The sequence below is a fragment of the Macaca thibetana genome, chromosome 1, assembly GCF_024542745.1.
Source record: "Macaca thibetana thibetana isolate TM-01 chromosome 1, ASM2454274v1, whole genome shotgun sequence".
NCBI lineage: Eukaryota > Metazoa > Chordata > Mammalia > Primates > Cercopithecidae > Macaca > Macaca thibetana.
Window position 1 is genome coordinate 144,384,601 of NC_065578.1, and position 15,803 is coordinate 144,400,403.

At 41.1% G+C, this 15,803-nt stretch overlaps 1 protein-coding gene across 1 annotated transcript; it reads left to right on the forward strand.

The window, feature by feature from the left end:
• Window positions 1-8,970: 8,970 nt before the first annotated feature.
• LOC126948429 (retrovirus-related Pol polyprotein from transposon opus) lies at window positions 8,971-12,742 on the forward strand. The gene is made up of 2 exons (XM_050780216.1): window positions 8,971-9,337; window positions 10,976-12,742. Exon 2 carries the CDS (start codon window positions 11,311-11,313, stop codon window positions 12,265-12,267), a length of 957 nt encoding a protein of 318 aa, XP_050636173.1. The 5' UTR covers window positions 8,971-9,337; window positions 10,976-11,310; the 3' UTR covers window positions 12,268-12,742.
• Window positions 12,743-15,803: the final 3,061 nt, after the last annotated feature.

A 15,803-nucleotide genomic window follows, 5' to 3' on the forward strand; every position in this document is an offset into this window, starting at 1 on the left:
GAATTGTTGATGCCCTTAAACAAGATGCAAGCAACACAGTAGGCAGAGAACAGAACAGCCATGCTCTGCAGGGTTTAAAGCATTGCAGCCCGAAACTGATAGGTAGAAAAATTCTCACAAATATTTTAGATTCAGGACCTTATGGTACAAGCGTAAGTTTCTTGAAATGCATCAGTGGCAGGCTGAATTGCAGCAGACCTTATGGTACAAGCGTAAGTTTCTTGAAATGCATTGGTAGCAGGCTGAATTGCAGCAGTAAATACATTTGCCAATGGGACAAAAGTAACTGCTTCAGGACCCAAAACCTAAAAGGGGAAATAGCCATCCTAGAATGACCACCTACAAAGGCTATTTTGGTCTCAGTGGCTGTCATGGTCAGCCACCAACAGGTGAGGCTGTGATATTATCACCCTATTCACTATAGATCTAAGATATGGGTCAATACTCTCTAACTCCATTTTCATTAAAGGCCTATGATTAAATGCTGATGGCTTAGAGCTTTCATCTGTTAGTTCACTCACTTGTAACCAACTCTTCTAAGTAACTTTGGAAATGTAAAGATAAGATAGACATTCCAGCCCTGTTAGGGAGACAGACGAGTAACAGAGAAACTAAATAAAGTGCGATGAGTCCGCAATAAAAGTGTACACAAAGTGATACTGAGATCAAAAGAGAGTGAAAAATTCTGTCTAGAAATATACAGGTAGATTCAATAGTTGAGGTGACAATTTGGCCAGGTACTGCAAGAAAACAGGGGTTTTCTGAGAGGCGCCATTTGCAACTCTATGCAAAGTCCTGAAAGAACCTGTTGTAGTTTGAAATGGTAAGAATTCTGAGAAAGATGAGGTTGGAGAGAACGGGGTCAGAGGATAATGGAGCTTTTAAGTCAGTTCAGAAGGATTATTCTATAGTCAACGTAGCTTTTATGCAAAAGAATGCAAAAAAAAAATTCTTTATTTGGTCAATAAAGGGCAGAAGTTTTGGATTCTTAGACATTCAATATTGTTGAGGTTGGAAAACATCAGATCCTACCTTCAGCATGAAATGGGAAACGTGGTTTTGTTTCTTGACCTCCCTTTCTCACCTCTCTCCTTGGGGCTCTATCTCTCTCACGTTGCCTCTATGCTGCCAGTCTGCCAGGTGTAACCAAAATGTGCCAAAATATGCTGGCAAGTTTTTTTGTTTGTTTTGGTTTGGTTTTATTCAGAAATATGCATTACCCTAGCTAATTTACTAAGCATTTTGTGTTTGAAGAAGATTTAATAGCAAATCTTCTCAGCTAATGTATTTTGCATTTTATTTTGGACTGTCAGTCACAGAGCTAGACAGCAGGATGAAGGTAGACATTCCAGGCCTTGTAACATGCTGCAAGAGGAGGTACTTCTCGGATGGGAGGATTGCAAGATTCCTCCAATCACAAATAGATGAATGTCTTCCTCCAGCTACTAATAAAGCTAATCTTGGGGAGGAAATTATGTTAAGGAGGTCCAAGCACAGGAAAAAGGAGCGAGCTTTGCTCTTAGGATGACTTGGTTTTGATTTGTTGTTTTTGTCACTAAGAGAATAAGTGTCCTAATTGCTTACTCTCAGTGGCATGGTAAGCTCATATATTAAAAGGGTACAATGATATAGTAGGATAGCTTTTACTAAATGATCAGAATTTCCTCTATCAACTACACTCACTGGTAAACTGAATGCCTAGCTCCAGAAGGCTAATTTCTCACATATTTCCACTACCACCAGTTTAGTTGTCTGGAGGTCATTGCTTTTGCCCCAAATTTTTTTATGCCAGTTGTTTTTTTAAAGTATTTATGTACTTTAATTAAATATTATATAAATTGATAAAATATAAGTACACATTAAGATAATACATTTTTGAAATTTAAATAGAACATGCAGGTAAGACTCCATGAAGGCGAGTCAGTAAAAAAAAAAAAAAAAAAAAAAATGACAAAAAAAAAAGACTGTTAAATTAGATATGTGCAAAACCATGACAGAGATTAGGAGATAAATTATAAAATTCTTGCACAATGAACATAGTTTGAAGACAGCTCTGCATTTATGCCAATACCTATGATCCACCCTCTTTCCAGTATTTTTAATTTGATTTGAAACATTCAAGAGAATTTGAATATTTCTACTTTTTATTTAAAATTTAATCTGAACGTGAACAAAAAGTTTCCCAACATAATTTTTATAAGACTTTTCACTCATAAATTTAGGGCATAAAAAAATCATCCGTTGATCTTGTTTAAAATGTAGATTATTGAGTCTTGAACCCCTAGAGATTCTGACTGGAGGTCTGGGTTGAAGCCCAGGAATATGAACTTTTAAAAAGCTCCTGAAATGATTCTGATACAGGGGTTAGAAACCCAGGATTTGACACTCTGTCTGGTGATAAAGTCCAATCTTTTTCAGCTTTCTTTTTCCTAACCACATACCTGGAGGAACATACTACACACCACCCCCCAAAAAAAGACAAAGTAAATTTTTGTTGGACAAGCATTTCACTCTCTCAAGTCATCTTGCTTTTGGATATCAGCTCTTAAAGTTTTTGCCCTATCATAATTTTCTACAATAAAAGAAAGGAAGTTTTAGAGTTAAGATTTGAAAGGTCTTACGATAGTGAGTAAAAACGTTAGCATCTCAATTATTTTAAAGTTACTTGGTATTTATTTAGTGAAAAGATCAATAAGTTTGATTGATGAAAATGTAGCCAAACATTGCACATATTTTCAGAATATTTGGCTTTATCTTATAATCAGATGCTGAAGACAGGAAGGACTTCACAGGTTCACCAGGTCATTGGCTTCTTTCCATTAAGGCTGGCCCAGAACATCACAGACTAGATCTTCTATCAGGGAAATTCTGAAGTCTTAGAGCCTTGTGTTATTTGTTCAATTTCTCTTCTTCCAGTAATAATTATTTTCCAATAACCCTAAACAGTATTCTATTTAACATTTTCTCAGTATCAGTTTAATTTTAATATTTTTGTTACCATCTCAAGGATTTACCTTCTTGGGAATTCTCATGACCTATATTGATAAACACCTTCCAGGGTTTTACAAATTGTCCTAAAGTTTATTATAAAGCTCTCCTCCTACAATCTAATCCCATGTCTGTATTCCTGGTTCATGATGCAATTAGAAAATAACATTTTGTTACTCACATAATAACTTACTTTATACTCAGAGAGAGTTTAAATAATATGCAACATTATTATAAGTTTACATCCTGTTCTCCATACTATTAAAATGAAGTAGTGGCCCAGGTAATCTGATACACAAGATTTTTTTTTTTTTTAAGAAACAACTTCCTATTTCTCCTTGGAATGCACTAGGTTTTTTTCTCCCTCCTTTGGCAGTAGGTTTACATTCCAAATTATACATTTCTGAGGTTAATATTAAACAAGTTTTCCTTTGTGTTCAATGACTGATAGTGTAAGGCCCAGCTGTATAGATTGACAAGACCTAATCCTATTTAATACTTTTTGAAATAAAAAAAAAAATCTTCAATTTTTAGTTAAAGTCCAGCACAAAAATAAACTCCCAGTTGCCTTCACTGGAAGACTAATTATGTATTCTCCTAAATTCAAAGAACTGCTTCTAATTGACCCATTAACTGTCCTCTTAGGCAATTTTCTTCTTTAAGAAAAAAACATTTTCATTGCCTTCTGTTGGCCTACCTCTATTAAACCTAGAAACCCAGATATGAGTCCTTCTGTCTTTGTTTAGAAGCAGTGAAGCCTCTTTAGGAGTAAGTACTGGACTGGGTACTCACATGTAAATGTAAATATCAATTGTACAATTGCTTGCCACAAAAGCCACTTGTCTTGAAAGTGAAAAAAGTAGGTAAGTGTCCAGATGGAATGAATGGAAATTTCCAATTGTGTTTACCTTTTCATTTGCTCCTCATTCCAACCTGGGTGTGGGAGTGAGGGGGGGTTGGGGAGGGGAGCTGCACACGTTTAATCAAATATACCATCAGTTTTAGAGCTCTAAAAATTTCAGGAAGCTTGAGATTGGTTTTTCTTTAGAAAGCGTGAGGATGGTTTTCTGCCACCCAGTTGATTTTGAAATCTCATAGATAACTGTGGAATTCTTGTTGAAATACACAGCATCCCTCCATATCATTGGTTTTCATGGGTTGCTGATATAATCAGGCTTCATCTACCTCCAGTCATGAGTCTACAGTGGTCGCTGCTGGGTCATTGACTCGCCCAACTTACTTGATTCTGCGCTTATATGGGGCATGTAGACAACATTCGCCACTGTCTCAGGCCACAGTCTTTTGAAGGAAACTAAATCATGCTGCCTAGATCATACATCCTCCCCGGCTAGGCCCACCATAGATATTTACTCCTCCTGAGCCATTGTGGACAAGGAGAATACTTGTTGTCTTTTGGGATTTTACCTGAACTTGAAACAGAGTCACACCTCTATTTTCACTTCCTCAAGGCTAGGGACTGCTGGAGGAGAAGGAAGGGCAGGACACGAGGCTACCTCTCAGGGACCCACCCCAACTTCTAACTCTTTATCAAACTTCTGCTTCCTTTTTTGTTCTTCTCACGCTAAGAGCCAAAAACATGTCTGATTTTTAAAATCTCATCATTGTATACCTGTTTCCTTTGAGTAAATACTTTAGAAATTCCTCAAACCCAAACGTTAGGGACTTTTAAACTACACATTTTGCCATGGATTTGAAATTTTTGTTTTGAAGCTCAGAAGTCACAGAAGGTCTTTTTTTCTGCGTTTGTTCTGCATCATGTCTTTGCTAAAGAAATGAAAGCAGAATGCTTAATTACCTGACATGGGGTAGTTAAGGGGTTGCAGGTCAGTGGGGTGAGCTGGGAAGGTATAGGTGTGAGAAAATACTGGAGATAAATCACATTCTTTAGGAAAAAGACAAAAAACTTAAAATTGAATTTAAATTAAATATTTATTCCACTGCATTTACATGAAAAGAACTCATGACCTACTTCTAAACATACTGTCATGACATTTTTATGTAATTTATAAAACAACAGTAAATATAAACTAAGGCATCACATAGATGCTACAAACATTTCACTTGACCATAAGTTGTGCCCTAAACCCATGACACACAGGTTCTAAAAAACATTACTGGAACTTTACTTTTGCATCTGACCTCTGTAAATAAAAGCTCACTCATTTCTGAAATACTTCTTATTTTCCTCTGACAAAAATATTTTTTTAATAGGCAAACCATGAAATGCAAACAGAAGTCAAAATGAGTCCAGCAGGATGGCAAGCCTCTTTATACATAGCTTTGAAGCCTCTTGCAATAATATTAGAGGAACTAATGAAATGGGAAATGGGAAAGCTTGCAAAGTGCACCTGGTGAGCTAGCACACAGTCTCCTTCTCGTTCTCTCTCTTATATTATAAAAATGAGCATGCTTAGTTCTCTTGCCAGGGGCAGCGTCCCCCCACTTATCCTGTTACATTAACATTTGTGCTGGCATTCATTTTCTGCCTGTTCTCCAGGGCTGGGTTGCCACAGTGAAACTTTGAGGTGGTCTTCCCTTGATCAGACTTCCTGCTTTCAGCTTCTGCTGGACTGCCCCCTCCTTACCTTATTCCCACATGCATGGAAGCTACATTTGAGCTAATCCTTTGGCCCAACATAGTTTGATATTTTCAACTGGCCATTTCTTTGGGGAACAAAAGTAAAATAATTGAGACAAGGAGGGAGAAAATGTTATAGCACTCTCTCTACAGTATGGGTGTTTCTTTTTCACTGTCAATTGGAAAACCACAGTTCTGGCTGCCTTTTTGTCATGGAGCAGACTATTATAGGTAAAGAACTGGCCCCCACCTCCTCCTTCCCTCCCTGCACTGTAGTTTCTCTGGTTCTTTTTCTTCCCACGCTGTCATTCCAGTGACTAGCAGAGAGTGTGGAACAAGTAGCCACCACCTATGGCATTTTGAACAAAATCAATGCCTGGCACCTCACAAGGAAAGACAAGTGTTCAATAGGTTTATTAGCTCTTGATGCTACAATGCTTCAGGGGAAGGAGACAATGGGGAGTGGGATGAGTAGAGAAAGGCAAGGAAAACCCTGATGATTTTCTAAGGCATCTCAGAACTTTTGATGACTTTGCCCTGGCATGGGAAATTATTCACTGGGGTATTATGGTCTGCATTGAAATAAATGCCTTTTATGTCCTATGATAAAATAAATAAATAACGGGGAAAACTAAACCTGCCATTTGTTCTTCTGGTACTTCAGTGCTGTTGTTTTCATGAGTCAAAATGGCTTACTAGTGAAAAAGGAGATGGTGAGGGCTGAGTGCAGGGGAAACAATAAAAATACCTCAAGTCACTTCATTTATTCTTATATCAGGGTGATGCTTCTCCTGTCCCTTTCCCAATACCTAGCTATGAAGTAAACATTCTCACCACTTGATAGAGTAGAAATTTCCTATTGATGACTTTTGGTCAAATTCCACCACAATATTAAAACAGTCTTATTCTCTCCTTTGTAAGCATAATCATATATTTCACACTCCTGCTTTCTCCTGAGTAGAAGATAAACTGTTTGATCATCGAGATCAAAATGGACTCTAAAGTAAGCAGATTATAGTTAATAAAGATCCAAATGGACTATAAAGCAAGTAGATTATAGTTAATAATTGTCCTCTGTCTAGCTTTTATAAATCTGCAATAGAATAGATTATGTGCACAGTGATATTGCTAGTTTAACCTAATTGCAGGTTATAAAAAGAATCTCAGGGTTTTGCTTTAAAAGGATACTTTTCAACTTTTAACATTTTATTGTTACCTTGTTTTGGTATTTCCTGAAAAGAAAAGTGATAAAGGGAAAGAATTAAGCATTTATTCTGTTTTTTCTTTTAATTTTTAATCTTTATGGGTACATAGTAGGTGTGTACATTTATGGGGCACATAAATCATTTTGATACAGGCACACAATGTGTAGTAATCACATCAGGATAAATGGAGTATTCCAATACCTCAAGCCTTCATCCTTTCTTTGTGTTACAAACATTCCAATTATACCTTTTAGTTACTTTAAAATGTGCAATACATTATTGTTGACTGTAATCATCCTGTTGTGCTATCAAATACTAGATCTTATTTATTCCATCTAACTAGATTTTTGTGCCCATTAACCATCCTCATTTCCCACCCCCATCCCCCACCACAGCACAACCTCTGGTAACTATTTCTACTCTGCATCTCCATTAGTTCAATTATTTTAATTTTTAGCTCCCACAAACAAGTGACAACACACAAAAGTTGTCTTTCTTTGCCTAATTTATGTCACTTAACAGAATGTCCTCCAGTTCCATCTATATTGTTGCAAATGATAGAATCTCATTCTTTTTATGGCTGAACAATACTCCATTGTGTATTCATACCACATTTTCTTTATCCATTTGTCTGTTGATGGAAACTTAGGTTGCTTCCAAGTCTTGGCTATTGTGAATAGTGCTGCCATAAACATGAGAGTGTATATACCTCTTTGATAAACTAATTTCCCTTATTTGGGGTATATATCTAGTAGTGGGATGGCTGGATTGTAGTTCTGGTAGTTCAATCTTCAGTGTTCAGAGTAACCTTCACACTGATATCCATAGTGACTGTACTAGTTACATCCCATAACAGTGTATGAGGGTTCCCTTTTCTCCACATTCTCACCAGCATTTGTTATTTCCTGTCTTTTGGATAAATCCATTGTAACTGGAGTAAGATATATCTCATTGTAGTTTTGATTTGCATTGTTCTGATGATCAATGATGTTGAGCATCTTTTCATATGCCTGTTTGCCATTCGTATGTCTTCAGAAATGTCTATTCAGATCTTTTGCCCATTTTTAATCAGGTTATTAGATTTTTTCCTATAGAGTTGTTTGAGCACCTTATATATTCTGGTTTTTAATCTCTTGTAAGATGGATAGTTTTCAAGAGTTTTTCCCATTCTACTGGTTGTCTCTTCACTTTGTTAATTGTTTCCTTTACTGTGCAGAAACTTTTTAACTTGATGTGACCCCATTAGTCCATTTCTGCTTTGATTGACTGTACTTTTGCGGTATTACTCAGTAAATATTTGCCCAGATCAATGTGCTGAATAGTTTCCCCAGTGTTTTCTTTTAGAAGTTTCATAGCTTGACGTCTTATATTTAAGCCTTTAATACATTTTAATTTCATTTTTTTATAGGGTGAGAGATAGAGGTCTAGTTTCATTCTTCCGCCTATGGATATTCAGTTTTTCCAGCACCATTTATTTAAAAAACTGTCTTTTCCCAAATATGTGTTCTTGACACCCTTGTCAAAAATGATTTCACTGTAGATGTATCAACTTATTTCTGGGTTCTCTATTTTGTTCCATTAGTCTATGTGTCTGTTTTTATGCCAGTACCATGCTGTTTTGGTTACTATTGCTCTGTAGTATAATTTGAAATAAGGCAATATGATTCCTCCAGTTTTGTTCTTTCAGACTAGGATCACTTTAGCTATTCTGGATCTTTAGGGGTTCCATATAAATTTTGGAATTATTTTTTCAATTTCTGTGAAGAATATCATTTGATAGACATTGCATTGAATCAGCAGATTTCTTTGGCTGGTATGGACATTTTAACAACACCAATTCTTCCAATCCATTAAAGAAGGAGACCACCACTCCCATTGTCTCCTTTTTCAAAAAAGTAAAAAATTAAGAAGAAGTAGAAGTGAGATCAATAGCCAGGTGTCTTGGCACCAAGAACCAGGCCTGGTAGTTAAAGATCAACTGCTGACCTAACCACTAGTGTTATTTATAGATTCCAGACATTGTATGAAGAACCATTGTGAAACTTTCTGTTCTGTTCTGCTAGACCCCATCACTGATGCATGTAGCCTTCAGTCACATAGCCCCCACTTGCACAATGTATCACGACCATTTAACATGGACCCCTTAGAGTTGTAAGCCTTAAAAGGGACAGGAATCTTTCAGATCTTGAGATGTGAGTCTACTGATGCTCACAGCTGATTAAAGCCTCTTCTTTCCTAAAACCAATGTCTGAGAGGTTTTGTCTGAGACTGGTCCTGCTACGTTTCTTGGTTCCTGACTGGGAAGCCACGTGATTAACAGACAGTTGAGGCAGCCCCTTAGGTGGCTTAGGCCTGCCCTGTGGAGCCTCCCTGCAGGGTACTCAGGCCAGCTTAAGCAAAGCGGATCCTGAGAGCACTCCCAGTAGGCAATTGCCCCATGGAACTCCTCACCAGAGCAGTGCCTGGTAGACCCCCATGGAGGATTAACGCAGCAGCTGAACACCGGGAAGGAATCGGTGCTTGGAGTCCTGACATCTGGAACACAGTAAGACCCATCTTGGAACTTGCCCACTCCACCTGAGTGGAAGCGTGGCCTGATCACCCACAGCATGCCTTTATCAACACTTTGGTTTTGGTTTTGATTTTGACTGGATTTGAACTGTTTTGGTTTTGATTTCGGTTCTGACTTTTAGATTTGAACTGTTTTGGCTTTGATTTCAGTTCTGACTCTGCTCAAATTGCTTGATGAATGAGTAACTCCTTATCTGTCCTTTGGTTTTAGTTTTAATTTTGATCTGGTGTAAATTGCTTCGTGAGTAAGTGACTTTTTGCCTCTTTTCCCTTCCCTCTTTGTAGTAAAAGTGTTGTTTTGTCCACTGAGAGAGAAAAATGGGTAAAACACAGAGTAAGCCTACCCCGTTTGGAACTATGTTAAAGAATTTCAAGAAAGGATTTAATGGGGACTATGGAACTGCTATGACACCTGGAAAGCTTAAGGCTTTGTGTGAGATAGATTGACTGGTATTAGAGGTGGGATAGCCACCAGAAGGAAGCCTAAATAGGTCCCTAGTTTCAAAGGTATGGCACAAAGTAACTGGTAAATCAGGACACCCAGATCAGTTTCCATACATAGATACTTGGTTGCAGCTAGTTTTAGACCCCCCACAGTAATTAAAGGACAGTCAGCAGCAGTACTAGTAGCAAAGGGACAGACAGCCAAGGAAAAATCTTACTCCACCCTCCAAAGGAAGTCAGCTCCTAAGGATCTGTCCAACCCAACGTCAGAGGATGCATGGTAGGAAATGGCACCAGTGATGCCTCCTCCATACCAAGAAGAGAGGCCCCCCACATTGGAGCCCACAGCACCAGAGCCTCTACAAGGTACACACACCCCAAGGCCACCTAGAATAGACAGAAGAGGATGTGAAGTCTCGGGAGAAACCCCTCCCTTGGCAGCTTGCTTGAAACCTAAAACTGGGATACAAATGCCCGTGATAAAGCAATGGTATACTGGTATACTGGGGTAAACGGGGAGGGACATATGGTAGAAAGGCGTGCCTTTGTGTGCCAACCTTTTACCTCTGCTGATCTCCTCAGTTGGAAAAATAACACCCCATCCTATACCAAAAAGCCACAAGCTCTGATTGACTTTCTTCAAACTATTATCCAAACTCATAACCCCACTTAGGCTGATTGCCACTAGTTGCTCATGTACCTCTTTAACATGGATGAAAGGAGGAGAGTGCTCCAGGCAGCAACTAAGTGGCTGGAAGAGCATGTTTCAGTTGATTATCAGAACCACCAAGAGTATGTAAGGATCCAGCTACCAGGAACTGACCCTCAGTGGGATCCAAATGAGACGGAGGGCATGCAAAGGCTAAATCGATATAGGGAAGCACTCTTAGATGGGTTGAGGAGAGGAGCCCAAAAGTCCACAAACATAAACAAGGTCTCTGAGGTTATCCAAGGAAAGGAAGAAAGTCCAGTGCACTTTTATGAGAGGCCTATTGTATGTACACTCCCTGTGACCCAGACAGCCCTGAAAATCAGCACATGATTAACATGGCCTTAGTTAGTCAAAGTGCAGAGGATATTAGGAGAAAGCTGCAGAAACAGGCTGGGTTTGTGGATGTGAATAAGTCGTAATTACTAGAAATAGCCAACCAAGTGTTTGTAAATAGAGATGCAACGAGCTGCAGAGAGAGCCACAAAGAAGGCCAATGTCAAGCCCGGTGAAACGCTGACCTACTAGCTGCAGCTATTAGAGGGGTCTCCCAGAACGAACAAGGAAAGGGGGGCTCCGGGAAAAATACCCAGTCTGACCGTCCACACTTGCAACATAATCAGTGCGTCTATTGTAAAGAGATAGGACATTGGAAAGATAAGTGCTCTCAGCTGAAAGAAAAGCAAGGTGGTTGGGAGCAAAAGATCCCAGACAAGGATGAAGGAGCCTTGTTCAATCTGGCCGAGGGGTTGCTGGACTGAAGAGGACAGGGCTCAAGTGTTTCCAAGGAGCTCATGGTCAGAATGACAGTTGGGGACAAGGACACTAAGTTTCTGTTCGATACTGGTGCTGAACATTCAGTAGTGACCACCCGGGTCTCCCCCTTATCTAAAAAGACTCTTGATATAATTGGAGCAACAGGAGTTTCGACAAAGCAGGCTTTCTTTTTGCCCCAGACCTGCTCGATGGGGAGACATGAAGTGATTCACCAGTTCCTGTACCTGTCTGACTGCCTCTTGCCTTTGTTAGGAAGGGATCTGCTTAGCAAGCTGAGAGCTACTATCTGCTTTGCAAAGCAAGGCTCTTTACAACGGAAGTTGCCCGGAACAGGAGTTATCATGGCCCTGATGGTTCCCCGAGAGGAAGAATCGCGACTCTTCCTAACCGAAACAGGCAAAGAGATAGCGCCAGCTCTGGCCCAGCGGTGGCCAAAAGTCTGGGCAGAAGACAATCCCCCAAGATTGGCAGCCAATCAAGCTCCCGTACTCATAGAAGTTAAACCAGGGGCCCAGCCAGTCAGCCGAAAACAGTATCCAGTCCCCAGAGAAGCCCTGGAAGGTATACAGGTTCATTTTAAGCACCTAAGGACTTTTGGAATTACAGTGCCTTGTCAGTCTCCATGGAACATCCCCCTCCTACCTGTTCCCAAGCCAGGGACCAAGGACTACAGGCCAGTACAGGACTTGTGCTTTGTCAATCAAACCACGGTGACTTTACATCCAACAGTACCTAACCTGTACACATTGTTGGGGTTATTGCTAGCTGAGGACAGGCAGTTCACCTGCCTAGACTTGAAGGATACCTTCTTTAGCATCAGGTTAGCTCCAGAGAGCCAGAAACTGTTTGCCTTTCAGTCGGAGGATCTGGGGTCAGGTGTCACCACTCAGTACACTTGGACCCGGCTTCCCCAAGGGTTCAAGAACTCCCCCACTCGAGGCACTGGCTCAAGACCTCCGGAAGTTCCCCGCTAGAGACCTAGGCTGTGTCTTGCTCCAGTACATCGACAACCTCCTGCTGGGGCACCTCATGGCAATCGGGTGCGCTGAAGTGATGGACGCCCTGCTTCGGCACCTAGAGGACTTTGGGTATAATGTGTCCAAGAAGAAAGCTCAGATCTGCAGACGGCAGGTGTGCTCCTGGGATTCACTATTCAACGGGGAGCGCAGCCTGGGATCAGAAAGAAAGCAGGTCATTTGCAGCCTACTGGAGCCTAAGACCAGGAGGTGAGAGAATTCTTAGGAGCTGTGGGGTTCTGCAGGTTATGGATCCCAAGCTTTGCAGTACTGGCCAAACCTCTGTATCAAGTTACAAAGAGAGGGGCAACACGGAACTTTTTGAATGGGGATCCCAACAACACCGAGTTTTTCATGAATTAAAGGAAAGACTTATGTCAGCCCCAGTCTTGGGGCTACCGGAATTGACAAAGCCTTTTACACTATATGTGTCAGAGAGAGAAAAATTGGCAGTCGGAGTTTTAACCCAGACTGTAGGGCACTGGCCAAGGCTGGTGACATGTCTCTCCAAGCAACTAGACGGGGTTTCTAAAGGGTGGCCCCCATGTTGCAGAGCCTTGGCAGCAACTGCCCTGCTAGCACAAGAAGCAGATAAACTAACCCTTGGGCAAAACTTGAACATAAAGATCCCCCATGCCATGGTGACTTTAATGAATACAAAGGACATAATTGACTAACAAATGCTAGGCTAAGTACCAAAGCTTGCTCTGTGAAAACCCCCTCAAAACCATTGAAGTTTGCAACACTTTGAACCCCGCCACCTTGCTCCCAGTTTCAGAGAGCCCAGTTAAACGTGACTGTGTAGAGGTGTTGGACTGAGTTTATTCTAGCAGACCCAACTTCTGGGACCAACCTTGGACGTCTATAGACTGGGAGCTGTATGTGGACGGAAGCAGCTTCATTAACCCACAGGGAGAGGGGTGGGCTAGATATGCAGTGGTAACCTTGGACACTGTTATTGAAGCCAAACTGTTGCCCCAGGGAACTTCAGTCCAGAAGGCCGAATTCATTGCTTTAACTCAGGCATTGGAGCTAAGTGAAGGAAATTTTCGAGCAGACTGGGAAGCTTGCAAAGCAGCATCCAACCCCTACCGAGCATCAGTCCCAGCCCCCCTGCTCCTTCAGGCACCCCATCTAGTGCCTACTTATTCTAAAGAGGAAAGAGACTTTTTCCAGGCAGGAGGAGTACAAACAATAAAGGAAGGATGGATCCGGTTACCAGACGGAAGAGTAGCTGTGCCACAGCTACTGGGGGCTGCAATTGTGCTAGCTGTGCATGAGACCACCCATCTAGGCCAAGAGTCACTTGAAAAGTTGTTAGGCTGGTACTTCTATGTTTCACATCTGTCAACCCTTGCCAAAATAGCACAGCAATGTGTCACCTGCCAGCAGCACAAGACTAGGCAGGGTCCAACCGTCCCGCCCGGCATACAAGCTTATGGAGCAGCCCCCTTCGAAGATCTCCAAGTAGACTTCACTGAGATGCCCAAATGTGGAGGTAACAAGTATCTGCTGGTTCTAGTGTGTACATATTCTGGGTGGGTAGAGGCCTATCCAACACAAACTGAAAAAGCTCATGAAGTAACCTGTGTGCTTCTCTGAGATCTCATCCCTAGGTTTGGACTGCCCTTACGGATCGACTTGGACAATGGGCTGGCATTTGTGGCTGACTTGGTACAGAAGACAACAAAAGTATTGGGGATCACATGGAAACTGCATGTCACCTACCGACCTCAGAGTTCCAGAAAGGTGGAGCAGATGAATCAGACCATCAAAAATAGTTTAGGGTAAGTGTGTCAAGAAACAGGTTTAAAGTGGGTACAGGCTCTCCCCATGGTACTGTTTAAGATCAGGTGCACCCCTTTTAAAAGAACAGGATATTCCTCTTATGAGATATTGTGTCATAGATCCCTTCCCGTATTACGGGAGCTTCCAGGCACTCCTTGAGAGCTAGGAGAAATTGAATTATAGCAGTCTTTAGGAAAAGTTACACAAACAATTTTGGCCTGGGTAAATGAAAGATGCACCATTAGCTTATTGTTCCTAGTTCACCCTTTCTCCCCAGGTGATCGAGTGTGGATCAAAAACTGGAACATAGCCCCTTTGAGGCCACAGTGGAAAGGACCCCAGACCATCATCCTGACCATCCCCACTGCTGTGAAGGTAGAAGGAATTCCGGCCTGGATCCACCACAGCTGCGTGAAACCTGTAGCACCTGAGACCTGGGAGGTGAGACCAAGCCCGGACAATTCCTGCAACGTGACTCTGAAAAAGATGACAAACCCTGTTCCAGTCACACCCAGAAGCTGACTTGTCTACGCATGGCCAAAGTATGAGGAAACTCACCGTGGGACTCATTCTTCTCAAAATTTGGACTTGTACAATAAGAACTTCAGCTGATTTTCCCCACATGGAGGACCATATCCAGTGTATTCATCAGGTTACTGAGGTAGGGCAATGAGTTAAAACAATCTTTCTGTTTTATAGTTATTAACAATGTCTAGGAATTTTGAAAAGGACTTACTTATATAATGCCACTCAGCATAAAGTGTGTAGACCAGGGAATGACCAACATGATGTGTGTTACAACCCATCTGAGCCTCCTACGACCACAGTTTTTGAAATACGATTAAAAACTGAGGACTGGTGGGGACTCATGAAAGACACAAGTAAAGTAATAACCAAAACAGAAGAAAAACGAGTTCCCAAAAAAGTCACCTTAAGATCTGATACCTATGCAGTCATTAATAGTAACAAGCTAGGGATGGGATGTGGTTCTCTCAGTTGGGAAAAAAAGCTACAGGACAGAAAATAAGTACATTTGTCATGAATTAGGACTGTGTGGTATTGAATGTAGTTATTGGTCCTGTGTCATTTGGGCCATCTGGAAAAAAGATGAAGAAGGCCCTGTTTGTCTCCAAAAAGGAACTGTAATCCATTAGAATTAATAATTACTAACCCCCTAGACCCCCACTGAAAGACAAGGGAAAATGTAAACCTAGGAATTGATGGAACTGGGCTTGATCCCTGAGTCAACATTTTAGGCCAAGGGGACATCCACAGACACTCTCCCAAACCAGTGTTTCAGACCTTTTATGATAAACTAAATGTGCCAGTACCAGAACTGCCAGGGAAGACAAAAAATTCGTTCCTGTAGTTAGCAGAAAATGTAGCCCATTCCCTCAACATTACTTCCTGTTATGTATGTGCGAGAACCACTATGGGAGGCCAATAACCTTGGGAGGCCCAAGAATTAGTGCCCATGGATCCAGTTCCTGATATAATTCCAGTCCATTAGACCTACACTGGTAACTTTTGGGTCTAAAAACCTCAATTATTGGGCTATACTGCATAGCTAGAGAAGGAAAAGACTTCACTATCCCTGTAGGAAGGCTGTATAACAGCACAATAAGAACAGTCACCTGGTGAGGTCTAAACCATACTGAGAAGAACCCATTTCGTAAATTTACTAAGCCTCAAACTGTTTGGGCCCA